This window comes from Serinus canaria, chromosome 12, assembly GCF_022539315.1.
Source record: "Serinus canaria isolate serCan28SL12 chromosome 12, serCan2020, whole genome shotgun sequence".
Taxonomy (NCBI): Eukaryota; Metazoa; Chordata; class Aves; order Passeriformes; family Fringillidae; genus Serinus; species Serinus canaria.
The window spans coordinates 16,582,679-16,594,990 of NC_066326.1; the positions used below are offsets into that span (position 1 = coordinate 16,582,679).

The 12,312-nt window shown below is 63.5% G+C and overlaps 1 protein-coding gene across 1 annotated transcript; it reads left to right on the forward strand.

The window, feature by feature from the left end:
* The first annotated feature begins 5,681 nt into the window (after window positions 1-5,681).
* CAMKV (CaM kinase like vesicle associated) lies at window positions 5,682-12,251 on the forward strand. The gene is made up of 11 exons (XM_030228021.2): window positions 5,682-5,746; window positions 8,793-8,901; window positions 10,106-10,237; window positions 10,316-10,390; window positions 10,466-10,604; window positions 10,684-10,804; window positions 11,041-11,116; window positions 11,189-11,325; window positions 11,404-11,482; window positions 11,556-11,643; window positions 11,774-12,251. The coding sequence occupies exons 2-11, from the start codon at window positions 8,807-8,809 to the stop codon at window positions 12,215-12,217; spliced, it is 1,386 nt and encodes a 461-aa protein (XP_030083881.2). The 5' UTR covers window positions 5,682-5,746; window positions 8,793-8,806; the 3' UTR covers window positions 12,218-12,251.
* The last annotated feature ends 61 nt before the right edge of the window (window positions 12,252-12,312 follow it).

Here is a 12,312-nt window from a genome sequence, read left to right on the forward strand (position 1 = left end):
AAACTCCTCCTCCCAGCCACATCCAGCCTGTGGCCCGAGTGGGTGTGAGGCACAAGGCATGTGAGGAGTACGATGCTCCTGGGCATGGGGTGATGATGCCCCTGCTGTCCTGGCATGCTGGCCATGTTGCCCCCAGGATTAGTGGCATGATGGATGCCTGGGGCATGGAATTGCAGTGCCCATAGGATCACGATGGTCCTGGAGTTGATAGGTGGACAGGCATCAGATGAGGATGCTCTTGGGGTTGTGGGTGCCCAGCCATGGGGTCATGGAGCCCAGGGCATGGGATTACAGAGTCCCTGCCACTAAGATACCATAGGACCTGTGATCACAGTGAGAACATGATGGCATCCAGCCCATTTACTGCTTCTCACCCTGCCTGCCTGCACAGGGTCCAGTGGGGCACACTGCCCCATGCTTGGGGCTGCTGTCTGGTGACCAAGAGTCACTACCAGCTTCACTTAAGGACACCTTGATTGCTTCAGTACTGCCTGTGCAGGGGACAGTGGAGCTCGTGGCAGGGAATATTCAGGGCAAGCCCAGGATGGGCAAGGGATGCCGAAACACACACGGTGTGTGGCTGTGGGCAGCGCTGCTCCTGCTCCATGTCCAGCCACACAGGTCCTGCTGCCAACCCTGGCTTTAAATAAAACCTCCTCGGCTGCTCATTAAGCAGTGCTGGAGCCCGGGGCCATGTCAGCTCCCATCAGCTGAGCTGTCCATCTCCACCACGCCTCGCACCTGCACGGCTCCACCGCCACGTGCCCAAGGGTGGTTTTAGTGCAGCTGGGTCCCTGCAGCCCACAGTCAGGGCGGCTGCCAGTACCATGCCTCAGTTTCCCCACAGTGCGACTGCTCTGCTCCCCTGGCCTGGGTTTTGGGTGACCATGACCTCAAGTGTAGGTGCTGACCTCACACATGGTCAAGCAGCACCATTTCGGCTCACTGCTGAGTTGCTGTGGCAACAGGAAGAGCCTGGCACTGTGTGATTATTAGGGCTGGACCAGCCCTGGGAGGTGCTGGGCACTGGTACTGGGGGATGCTGCATGCCTGGGGGGCAGCCAGGGTGGCTGATTGGGGCACCAGCAGCTCATGGGATGGATGGATGGATGGATGGATGGATGGATGGATGGATGGATGGATGGATGGATGGATGGATGGATGGATGGATGGATGGATGGACGGACGGACAAACTGGCACCCTGGCTATTGCCCTCCTCAGCACAAAGCAGAGTGGGTGCCCAGGGCTGTGTTTGGGTGGCAGATGCATGCCAGGCCTGCTGTATGGTGACACAGGGGACAGCTGTGGGAGCACCCAAGGGTAGCAGAGTACTTGGAGGGGGCAGGGCTGTCCGTGCTGGCAGTAGGGTGGCACGGTGAACTGCTTGTTAGCTGACAAGTCTGGTGTGGTTATGGTGATGTGCGTGTGGGCGGCCCCCGCTTTAGGCTGCCCCCCTCCCCCCACGAATGTGCTTGCAGAGATGACAGATTTCATGCTAATCCACATTTATCCTGCCCTAATTACGCTGCAGGAGGTGAGGAGCGAGCGCCCAGACTTCCATGCCAAGGGCTGGCATGTGCCCACCCCTGTCCGATGCTGCCTGACACTGCTAGCTGGGATTGGTACTGGCACTGTGCCCACTGCCACGGCGCCAGGGACAGGCAGGTGACCTCTCAGGGTGGCACCTTGCATGGCACCTGGCACCCCTGCCACAGCTGGGGGGGTGCCTAAGAGGTGCTACCCGGGCACCCACAGGTGGGCAATGGGTGGTGTCACCCTGAGATGCCGTGTGGCTGGGCATGGTTGGTGCAGCACCGGGCTGAGCTGTGGGCAGATGAGGCCGTGCCGGGCCGTGCCACGCTGTGCCAAGTTGTGCCAAGCCACCTCGTGCCGTGCCCATCCGCCACGGCTGCGGCAGAGCAGCCGGTGTCCCATCCCGGCAACGCGCCGTGCACACACAGCAATTTAAATGTTTTATTTGGGGAAAGTGCTGTCGTTAGCAGGGATTAATTATTAAAATCGGAGCCATCTATAAAACATGAGTGGCCGCACGCGGGGCTGCGGGTGCACGGGCAGAGCCGGGCACGGTCCCGCCACCGGCATCGCCCGGGGATCTGCTGCCCCGGCGTTTGCCGGTGATGCCGCAATGGCACCTTGGCAGCGGCCGCGGGCTCCTGGCGACAAAGTGAGTGCAGAGAGAGCCACGGGGTGGGGGCTGGACTGGGGACGGGCATCATTGTGCCAAATCAGTGTTAGGGTGAGGCGGTGGTCTCCGGTGCCAGCCGTCCCGGTGAGAGGTGGCAGGAGGCAGCAGGCAGCGCCGAGCTGTTTTTAGCGGCTGCCGGTGCTGGGGAGCGGGCGTGAAGAGCAGCCGCCGCGGCACCGACGTGCCATTTTTAGAAACCGGCAAGTTTTGCTAGTGATGCCTGTGAGCCGAGGGGGGGGCTGCACCCTGGCACCCCCGGTCCCTGCTGCCCGCACCCCGGCCCCGCAGCCAACCCTGTCCCTCTGCCCTCCCCGCCTGGCCCTGGAACCTGGAACTGGGGGCACCTGCACAGCCCGGGGCGCCCCTGCACCCACCTGAGGCTCTGATGGCCCTCAGGGAGCTCTGCTGGCCCCCCGTGAGCTTTGGCGGTACTTGGGGAGTTTCAGGGGCCCCTGGGAAGCTTTGGTGGCCTCTGAGGACCTCTCCTTGTCTCTTAGGAGCTTTGGTGGCCCTTGGGGAGCTTTGGTGGTCCCTGGAAATCTCTGCTGTCCTCTGGGGAAATCTGCTGGCACCTGGGGAGTTCTGCTGTCCTCCAGGAAGCTTTGCTTTACCCCAAAGCCTTCCAGGCTATAAGGCACATATTCTTCTCCTTTCCCTGAGACAGCACTGGCTTTTAGCTGGGGTGGCTTGGCCCATCCCAGCACACACCCAGGACCAGTGCCAGCCATGCCCCAGTCCTGGTCCGCTCCCTTGGGGACAGTTCTCACTCTGAGCTCTCACCTTGAGCAGCCTCCCTGCACCCTGGTCCCTATGGCTGCAGGTACTGCCAGAGACCCAGGAGACCCCCAAAGCTCTTTCAGTGGGAAGGGGAGTCAAACACTGTCATCACTGTGATGCAGGAGTACGCTGTGGAAAATAAGCCCCCTTTCTCTATCAGGGCTCCAGGGACAAGAGCCAGCCCTGGATATGACAGGGACCAAGCCTGGTACAAGGCCTTTTGTGCTGTCACTGACACAGGGACAGCCCACATCAGGAACAGGCTGGCCAGGGACAAGCAGCCACGGTCAGTGATGTCCAGCCAGGTGCGGGGCAGCCCTGTCCTCATACACAGCGTGGTCACCGACTGGGATGGGCTGGCGGAGCCGTGGCGCTGCGGGGGACACCGTACCTGGTGGCCGAGCTGAGTGGCTCTCTGGCTGTGTCCCTTGGCGCCTTCCCGGGCGCAGAGGTGCCTTGGGACGCCTGTGCGGAGGGCAGCCCTGCCACTGTGCACCCCCACTGCCACTCATCCCAGTAAAGGGCCTGGGGTGGCCATCAGCACCCGCACCGCCTCTTTTTCTCTCCTCCTTGCTCCCCACCGGCCCCCCGAAAGGAGGGATGGGGTTTATTTGGCCCCGTTGCCGGGCCGACGTGCGCAATTATCGCTGATTGCCTGGCGGTTGCCATGGCGATGGCAAGCACGCAGGGATGCGGTGCCGCGTGGTGCTTGAGTCACGGACACGCTGAACACCCCCCACTGCACCCCACTGCACCCCACTGCACCCCACCACAGACATGCTGAACGTGCCTCCCACTGCACCCCAGAACAAACACGCTGAGCACCCCCCACTGCACCCCCCAGCACCGTCTGGGCTGGCCCTCCATCCCCTGCACCCTCCCGGGGCAGGGGGTACAGCCAGATGCCCCCAGCTGAAGCAGGGGGGTATGTCCAGGTGTCGCCCACCCCACATTCCCCATCTGAGGCAGAGGCGTACAGCCAGGTGCCCCAGCCATGGCAGCCCCACCTTGGGCATCACAGGCTCACTCTCTCCAGAGGTGCTGTAGGAAAAATCACCCCAAAGCAGCCATGCCATCCACACTCAGCTCTGGGGTGTAGTGGGGAGGGGGTGGGTGCATGGGGCAGTGGGACATGGCACTGTAAGGACAAATGCCATTGGGGTCAGCAAAGCTCATCACCCCAAAACGGGGCACAGAGTGGACCGAGATCTGAACAGAGTCAGGACCAGGAGGGGACCAGAGCACAGCGATGGGACCATTTGGCAGGAGACTGCTGCCAGGAGGTGACAGGCACGAGCCGGGGTCAGGGGACAACAGAGAAGTGCCACCACATGCCTCATGCTGCAAGGCAGCACCGGGCAGCCCCGAGGCCCACGGGTAATGACGACTTACGCTCGGGTCCCCGCGAGGTGCAGGGATTAATAACCGTGGCGTGCTGCTGCCAGCCACAATGATTAAACTCTTGATTAGAAGCTCAAACTACAGTGCCCTGCAAATTCCCCCTGCTCTCACACACCCTTAATCATGCAGCACGGGTGGTGATAGGCCTGGGGCTGGCAGGGCTCGGTGCCACGCAGGGGACAGGTGCTGGCAGCACCCCAGCTGGCTCTCCCTGGCAGTTCTGGCTGGCCTCCAGCGAGCAGGGGGGAGAGGCTGCTTTGGAACCAGGGTGTCCCCCACCCATGGGTGGGAGAGGGCTGTGGGTCCTGTGAGTGGATGGCCACACCTTGTGGCAGCTGAGGACCTCAGGAAGTTTGGGGAGCTGGGGTTTGGTGGGTGCAGGGACTGGAGGGGAGGGAAATGGGGGTGCAGTTTGGAAGCAGCACCATATGGGCAGCAAATGCCAGCGTGTGGCACGCAGCCCTCGGGGGGGCTCTGCACACATGGCTGCACTGCGTGAGGAGTGGGGGGCGAGGGGGCTGGGGAAGGGACTGGTGCCCTGTTGTGCCCTGGGGACTGTGCTGCCCACCCCAGGCTGGTCCCACACCTGGGCTGTGGGCAGAGGTAAGAGAATCAGGGTGGCCGATTTCTCGTCCCTTCTTGCCCCAGGCTGTGAGACAAGGACAAACCCTGTCATAGGGAAGTGAGTAGAGCCTTCGGTCCTGCTGCTGCAGGAGAAGTTGCCTGGTTCCCACTGGATGATGACACAGAGGCAGGAACATGTGTCCTCATGGCACCTTTTAGTGCCCTCAGGGGGCAGATACCTGTAATGCTGAGCCCACTCTCAGCTTTGCTAAAATCCTGCTCCCATCTCATTCCATCCTATCCCATCCCATCCTGGCCCAGGGGCCGTGGGACAGCCCAGGGGATCCCGGCTCACCCTAGAGGGTACACCGTGGGGTCCCATGGGGTCTCTGGTCCCATGGGGTCCCCGGCCCCCGAGCTGTGGCGGTGTCCCAGCTCGGTGACAATCCCCCGACCTCGCCCCCCGCAGTCCGGTCTGTCCCAGCGCCACGCGAGACCCGTCCCCACGGGCGGGGCGCGAAGTTTGACGGTGACGTCAGGAGTGGGGCGGGGCGTGAAAGGGGGCGTGGCCTCACGGTCCCGCCCCCCCAACTTGCCGCGCCGGGCGCGCGGGGCCGCGCCGTGACGGACCGACGGCTGGGCTGGGATCGGCTGGGATCGCTGGCATCGGCGGGGATCGGCTTGGCTCGGCCCGGCTCGGCCCCGGCCCGGCGCGGGAGGGCGGGCGGGAGGGGCGCGCTCCCCCCGAGCGGCGGCCCCGGGCCGCGGCCCCCCGTTGCGGTCGGAGAGGCGTGCAGGTGAGCGCCGCGCCGCGCCGGACCGGGGGCGAGGGGGGCTGGGCCCGGCGGGGGGGGCGTTGCTGGCATCTGTCACTGTCTGGCCCGGGGCTGCCCCCAACTCTCCTCCCGACCCCGGTGGCTCGGGACGTCCCGACGGGGCCGCGCGTATCCCTGTCCGATGCGTGCGCGCCCCGACGGCTGCCTGCCGCCGCACTGCTCCCGCCGGCACCCGCGTCCCGCAGACCCCGAGCCCCGACGGGCGCCGTGGGCACGGCGAGCTGCCGGAGCCCGGCTCCCCCCGCGCCTCCCCGCTCGCCCCCCCGGGCCGCTGCTGCCCTGGTGCCGCCCCCGTCTCCGCGAGGAGCCCGGAGAACCGGGCCAGCACCGCGGGAGTGGATGCTGCCGGGGAGCCTCTCCCCGTGCCCCCGCCGCCGAGCATCCCTTCCCGGACCCCGCAACTCTCCCTCCCGCAGTCCGCTCCCTTCCCGCTGCCGCAGCGCTCCGAGCCGGCCAAACGCAGACCTCCCTGCGGTGCGCGGCCCGGGCTGTCCCTTCGCACACCCCGGGCCGGGGGCGGTGGGACTCCCCCAGCCCTGTCTCAGCCCCAGCCCGGCGGCTCCGCGAGCAGCGCTGGGCCGGCCGGCCCCTCCGCCTCCCCTCCGCCTGCCCGCTGCCTGCGCTAGCAATATTTCGGTCCGTCTTAGCCCGACTGCGTTTTCTGCCTCTCCCCGGTACATCCTTCCCCCGGGACGTGGGGGCGGGATGGCAGGGGGAACCCCCCACGGACATGTCCAGGGCAGCTGCAGGTGGAAGCGGGGCTGCAGATGAAATACCAGCCCGTGGCACCTCACGCCGTTGGGCAGAGCTGGGGGTCGGGGGTAGGGGGGCCCCGCTGGCGAGGGCTGCACGGCTGCGTCATCCCTCCGTGCCATCCCCACCCGGCCACCCACTTCCCCGCTATTGTCTTACACCCGCTGTTGCTTCTGCTCCCAAATTAGACTCTTGGAGGGGGGTGCTGGCTGCGTGCAGGTGCCAGCGCAGCACGGAGCCTTCCCCCCAGCACCCCGGGGAGGGAGCACTCATCCCTTTGCCCACCTCTTGCCTGGGTGCCCGTGCTCAGGGGGGTGCTCTCACCTGTGGGGTGCAGGTGCTGACCCCAGTGTTAGACCAGCCTCCCTTGCAGGGTATCCCAGGTGTGCTGAGACCCTCCAAGCCAGCCTGGGGCAGGGGAGTATGGCAATGCTCAGCCCTGGCAGGATGGGTGGCCACTAAACCAACGGGAACTAATTTTATGAGCGCAGATTAGCTGAGTGCTCCCATAGACAGCAATAAAATCCCAATATATCATCTCACCCCGGTCCCCTTCCCGGCTAATCCTGGCACTGTGCTGCCAGTGCTGGAAGCCTGCCCATCTGCTGGCCAGCCCTACCCCTGATGATCTGTGACACTGAGCCCACCGCCCCTCCAGCAGCTGCCAGGACAGCCCTCATTCCCCTTGGCCAGGTACAGTGGCACGGCAGAGCTGGTGTCGTGTGGCATGGGGACACAGAGGTGCCAGGCAGGGCATGTTTGCCAGGAGAGCTGCTGGGATGAGTCAGGAGTAGGCTGGAAAAATTTCATCCATTCTGGGGCACAAGCAGTGGTGTCCCATGGGTGCTCTTCTTCTCTTTTGGGACTTGGTGCATGCTGAGCAGGACTGGGACAGGTGCTCTTACTTGGTGCAGGCTTTCCTGGCAGGACGATGCCTGGGTGCCTTGCAAGCTGGGAGCATCCATCCTGTGGACATCGCTCCAGCAGGCATGGAGGCAGGTCAGCCCCAAAGGATGGAGGCAGGAAGGAGCATCGCCCCATTCCCTGGCTCACCGCACTCATGTCCCACTCATGTTTGGGTCAATCACCCCAGGGAGCACTTAAGTGCATGCCCTGGGTGCTGCAGGCAGCACGCCTTCCTCCCAGGGCCTGCACAGCAGGGATGGGGCTGTGCACCTGCAGGTGGGTCGGGTGCTGCCGGGTGCTGCCCGTCCCTGCCCCCTCCCAAGGATGTGCCGCTTTCTGCATCTTCAGCTCCCATTGCCATAGCAACAGGCTCGGCGCTTGGGTACCCGCGATGCCGGCTCCCGCATCCCGCATCCCGCAGCCAGCCTGCCCGCAGCCCTCGCCACCGGGCGCTGCCGGCACGGCACAGCCAGGCCCGCAGAGCACAGCACAGCGTGGTGTTTGGGGAGCTTTAGCCTGGGCAAGGGGTGCCTCCAGCACAGTGCCAGTTTCCCATCACAAGGTCCCGCTCAGGCCCATGCAAGAGGGCTGGGGGGCCCCTCTCATCTTCTGAGCCGTCAAAAAATAATGTCAGCTGAGACTTCCTCCGGCTAACACGGTGGGAAAGGGGAAGAAATCACTTTATGTGATCAATTTTTTTTTCTGGGAAGCATCCAAGAAGGATCTGGTTTTGAAGAGTTCCCAACAGGGAAGCGAGGGGCTAAGCATCCTTCCTAAAGGGCTGGAGAAGCTGGCATCTGCCAAGGCGGGTGTCCTGACCGCTGCCAGTGGCAGGAGGGCTGGCACCTCCGAGCTGCAGTGCCACCTGCCTGGTGCCACAGTCAGGTCTGGTTGGGGATGGCAAGCTGAGACTGGTGTACCCCACTGCACATATGACAACGTGTGACAATGCTCTGCCTGGGGAGGCCCCATCTGCTGGAATGTTACCATGGGCAAGACTGGGCTGAGAAACAGGAAAGGATCCATTCACCTCTGCTTGCCTCCCTAGTGGGTGCTCCAGGCACTGTGCTAAACCTGACTGCTAATTAATCATTAATAATCCACCAACGGGGGCCAGAGGGGGAAGCTTATGGCTGTGCTGGCAGCCTGAGCGCGGGCAGAGAGGCTGGATGCCACAGGCATGGATGCACATTGGTGGGGCTGGGCACATGGCGGCTGGTGGCAGCTGCAGGGCACGAGCAGCCGCTGTGCTCAGGTTCCACGTTCATTAGCCCAGCTCGGGAGGGTCTGCTATGGCTCCAGGGGGCGGCGGTGCTGGGGCACTCACTGCCTCTCCCTGCCCTGCCAGCACCGGGCCCTGCGATGCCGTTTGGCTGCGTGACGCTGGGAGACAAGAAAGATTATAACCAGCCGTCTGAGGTGACCGACAGATATGACCTGGGCCAGGTCATCAAAACGTGAGTTGGTCCCTCCACAGCCCCACGGATGCCCTGGGGAACCCCAGCCACCTGTATGGGGCTCTTGGGGTGCTGAGGAGTGGCACAACACTGCCTGTGGGGGCTCTGGGGGTGCTGGTCCCCAGGTGGGCCGGGATTGCAGGGTGTATTTTGGGGTGGCTTTACCCTAATTAGTCCCTCTTGCTCGTGGGTTGCATGGGGGATATTCACAGCTAGCTCCAAGGAGGGCTGTGAGCTTTCCCACTGCTGCTGGCTGCAGCTGGGCAGATTCTCATATCCTTCCCTCCTCCCCTCAAGATTTGCAGGGATTGCAGCAATTCCACACAATCCTGGCTCCCTTGAGCATTTTGTGAATTGGGAGGGCTCAGCTACAGCAAAGAAAAGGCAGATGTCACTCAGGGGGCAGTGGAGCACTGCTGATTCCCCCAACTTTTATTGCTGTGCTGAAGAACCTGTTAGGATGCACTCCAAAAAAAAGCCCTCACACCCCTTGAGAGCAGTTTGACCACAAAACAGGCACCAGAATTTTTTCCATCAACTTCCAAAACACCTGCTTGGACAGAGGTCACACCTGGCAGGGTCACACTGGGTGGCAGTGGGGACCTTGGTGCTCTCAGATTTTTGCTCCATCCTCTGGGCAGTTTGTCCCAAAGCCCACAGGTCACTGTTCCCCTCCACCCAGGGCAGTGGCTGTGAGGATTTCAGCGCAGCTGGGAGGATTATAAAGCCAATGGCTTTGCTGGAGCAGTGCCAAGTGCCCCCCGGGGGCTCCCCTGCAGCTGCAGCCTGGCCGAAGGGCTCAAGCACCATTAATAATAGAACAGAAACACTGCAGCTACCGGCACATCTCCCTTTCTTTCTCCCCAACTGCTGTGCTGATGTTAATGTCGGGTGTGCTGCTGTTCCACCTTGGCACGAGTGGCTTCGCAGTGGATCTTACCCCTCCTGTCCTGAGGACGGAGCTTTTTAACCAGCAAATTCTCCCCCTTCCCTATCAATTTGCTTTTTCCATATCAGTTTTTTCTCACTGCTGTTTTTTTGCTTCCCCTCCAAAGTGTTTTTGAGCCACAGCTTTCTTCTACTTCTGTGGCATCTCCCCTGGCTGCTGGGATCTGGGGGAATGCTGGTGGGCCCAGGAACCACCTAAGCACCCCAGTCTCAGTGGTCCCCAGGAACGGGGTGATGTCTGGGGGTACCCTTGCAGGGAGGAGTTCTGTGAAATCTTCCGGGCCAAGGAGAAGACGACGGGGAAGTTTTACACCTGCAAGAAGTTTCTGAAGCGGGATGGGCGGAAAGTGCGGAAGGCAGCCAAAAACGAGATCATCATCCTCAAAATGTGAGTGCTGGGGCTGGAGGGGATCCTGTACTACTGGGCAAACTGGGAACTCCTGCCCATACCCCTGTCTCTCTGCAGGGTGAAGCACCCCAACATCCTACAGCTGGTGGATGTCTACATCACCCGCAAGGAATATTTCATCTTCCTGGAGCTGTAAGTTTGGGACATTTGAAGTAGGGAGGGGGTGGCCGTACCAGGGCTGGGTCTCGGCAGAGCTGCTGTTTGCAGGGCCACTGGCCGCGAGGTCTTCGACTGGATCCTGGACCAGGGTTACTACTCAGAGAAGGACACCAGCAATGTCATCCGGCAGGTGCTGGAGGCTGTTGCCTACCTGCACTCACTCAAGATTGTCCACAGAAACCTCAAGGTGGGTGGCAGTGGGGTGGGAGCACCCATGGGTGCTGCCATGCCCCCCGACCCGGCACTCACAGTCCCTGTGCCGGCAGCTGGAGAACCTGGTGTACTATAATCGCCTGAAGAACTCCAAGATCGTCATCAGTGACTTCCACCTGGCCAAGCTGGAGAACGGGCTCATTAAGGAGCCCTGTGGCACTCCTGAGTATCTGGGTGGGTGAGAGCCAGCTGGGTGGGCATGCAGGGGCAGGCAGTGCTGGGTCCCAGCAGGTCCCTGCTGCTCCTTACCATCCATTCCTTACTATCTGCTGCTGCATCTCCCATTCCCCATCACCCTGGGGGCTGATCCTGGGTGCTTCCAGTGGGTGCCTCCCACTCCCCATCACGCCAGGGCCAAGAGGCCAGGTGGCTGGGGACCCCAGGGGATGGTTGCTCTTTGTCTCTGGCAGCTCCGGAGGTAGTGGGGCGGCAGCGGTACGGGCGGCCAGTGGACTGCTGGGCCATCGGCGTTATCATGTACATCCTGTGAGTGTGGGGTGAGGGACAGGGTAGCTACAAGGGCTCGGGCGGGACTGAGCCCCCCACCACGTTCCCCAGCCTCTCGGGAAACCCCCCTTTCTACGAGGAGGCAGATGAGGATGACTATGAGAACCACGACAAGAACCTCTTCCGCAAAATCCTGGCTGGGGACTATGAGTTCGACCCGCCGTACTGGGATGACATCTCGCAAGCGGGTGAGCCCCACACTGGGGGGGTACGTGGGGTCCCATGTTGTCCCCTACCAGCACTGACTTCTCCCCCTGTGCCCCCAGCTAAGGAGCTGGTGACACGCCTGATGGAGGTGGAGCAGGACCAGAGGATCACAGCAGAGGAGGCCATCTCCCATGAGTGGTGAGCAGCGGCAGGGATAGCTGGGGAGCCAGGGGGGCTAGTAGGGGCTGCTCACCCCTCACTGCCTCTCCAGGATCTCTGGGAATGCTGCCTCTGACAAGAACATCAAGGATGGCGTCTGTGCCCAGATCGAGAAGAACTTCGCCCGTGCCAAGTGGAAGGTGGGTGTGCCGTGCCTCCATGCCCCCTTCCAGCCAAGCCCGGTCCCTCACCAAGGGGCTAAGAGCCTGGTGGGGCTGCCAGTCTCTGCCCCTCCACCAGCCCAACACCCCCCGCGTCTTTCCCCCGCAGAAAGCCGTGCGAGTGACCACGCTCATGAAACGCCTGCGGGCGCCCGAGCAGACGGAGACGGCGGCAGCCTCGGCCCCGGCAGCAACCCCGGCTCCGGCAGCGGCTCCAGCCGCGGCGGCGACCCCGGCCGCGGCAGCGACCCCGGCCGCGGCAGCGACCCCGGCAGCAACTCCAGCCCCGGCAGCTACCCCGGCCCCGGCGGCGACCCCGGCCACCGCCCCGGCTCCCGCCGCCGCGGCCGCGGAGCCCGCGGCCACAGAGCCCGCCACCGACACGGCCCCGGCCCCCGCCACGGAGCCCGCAGCCTCCTCTGCCACTGCCCCGGAGTCCGCAGCCCCCGGCACGCCGCCCGCCGCCGCGCAGCCCCCGGCCCCCGGCACGCCGCCCGCCACATGTACCGAGGTCGGGGACGCCGCCGAGCCCCCCAGCGAGCAGAGCGGCTGAGCGGCCCCCGCGCCCCCTGTACATAGCCCCGGCATGGCCCCCCACCCCCGCCTGCGCCCCCTTTTCTACGTGCCCCGCCGGAGAGCCGGCCGCGG

Coding starts and splice junctions, on each gene's coding strand:
- CAMKV (XM_030228021.2), top strand. CDS start 8,807: ATGCCGTTTGGCTGCGTGACGCTGGGAGACAAGAAAGATTATAACCAG. Junction 11,326..11,403: donor GGATGACATCTCGCAAGCGG/GTGAGCCCCACA, acceptor CTGTGCCCCCAG/CTAAGGAGCTGGTGACACGC. Junction 11,483..11,555: donor GAGGCCATCTCCCATGAGTG/GTGAGCAGCGGC, acceptor CTGCCTCTCCAG/GATCTCTGGGAATGCTGCCT.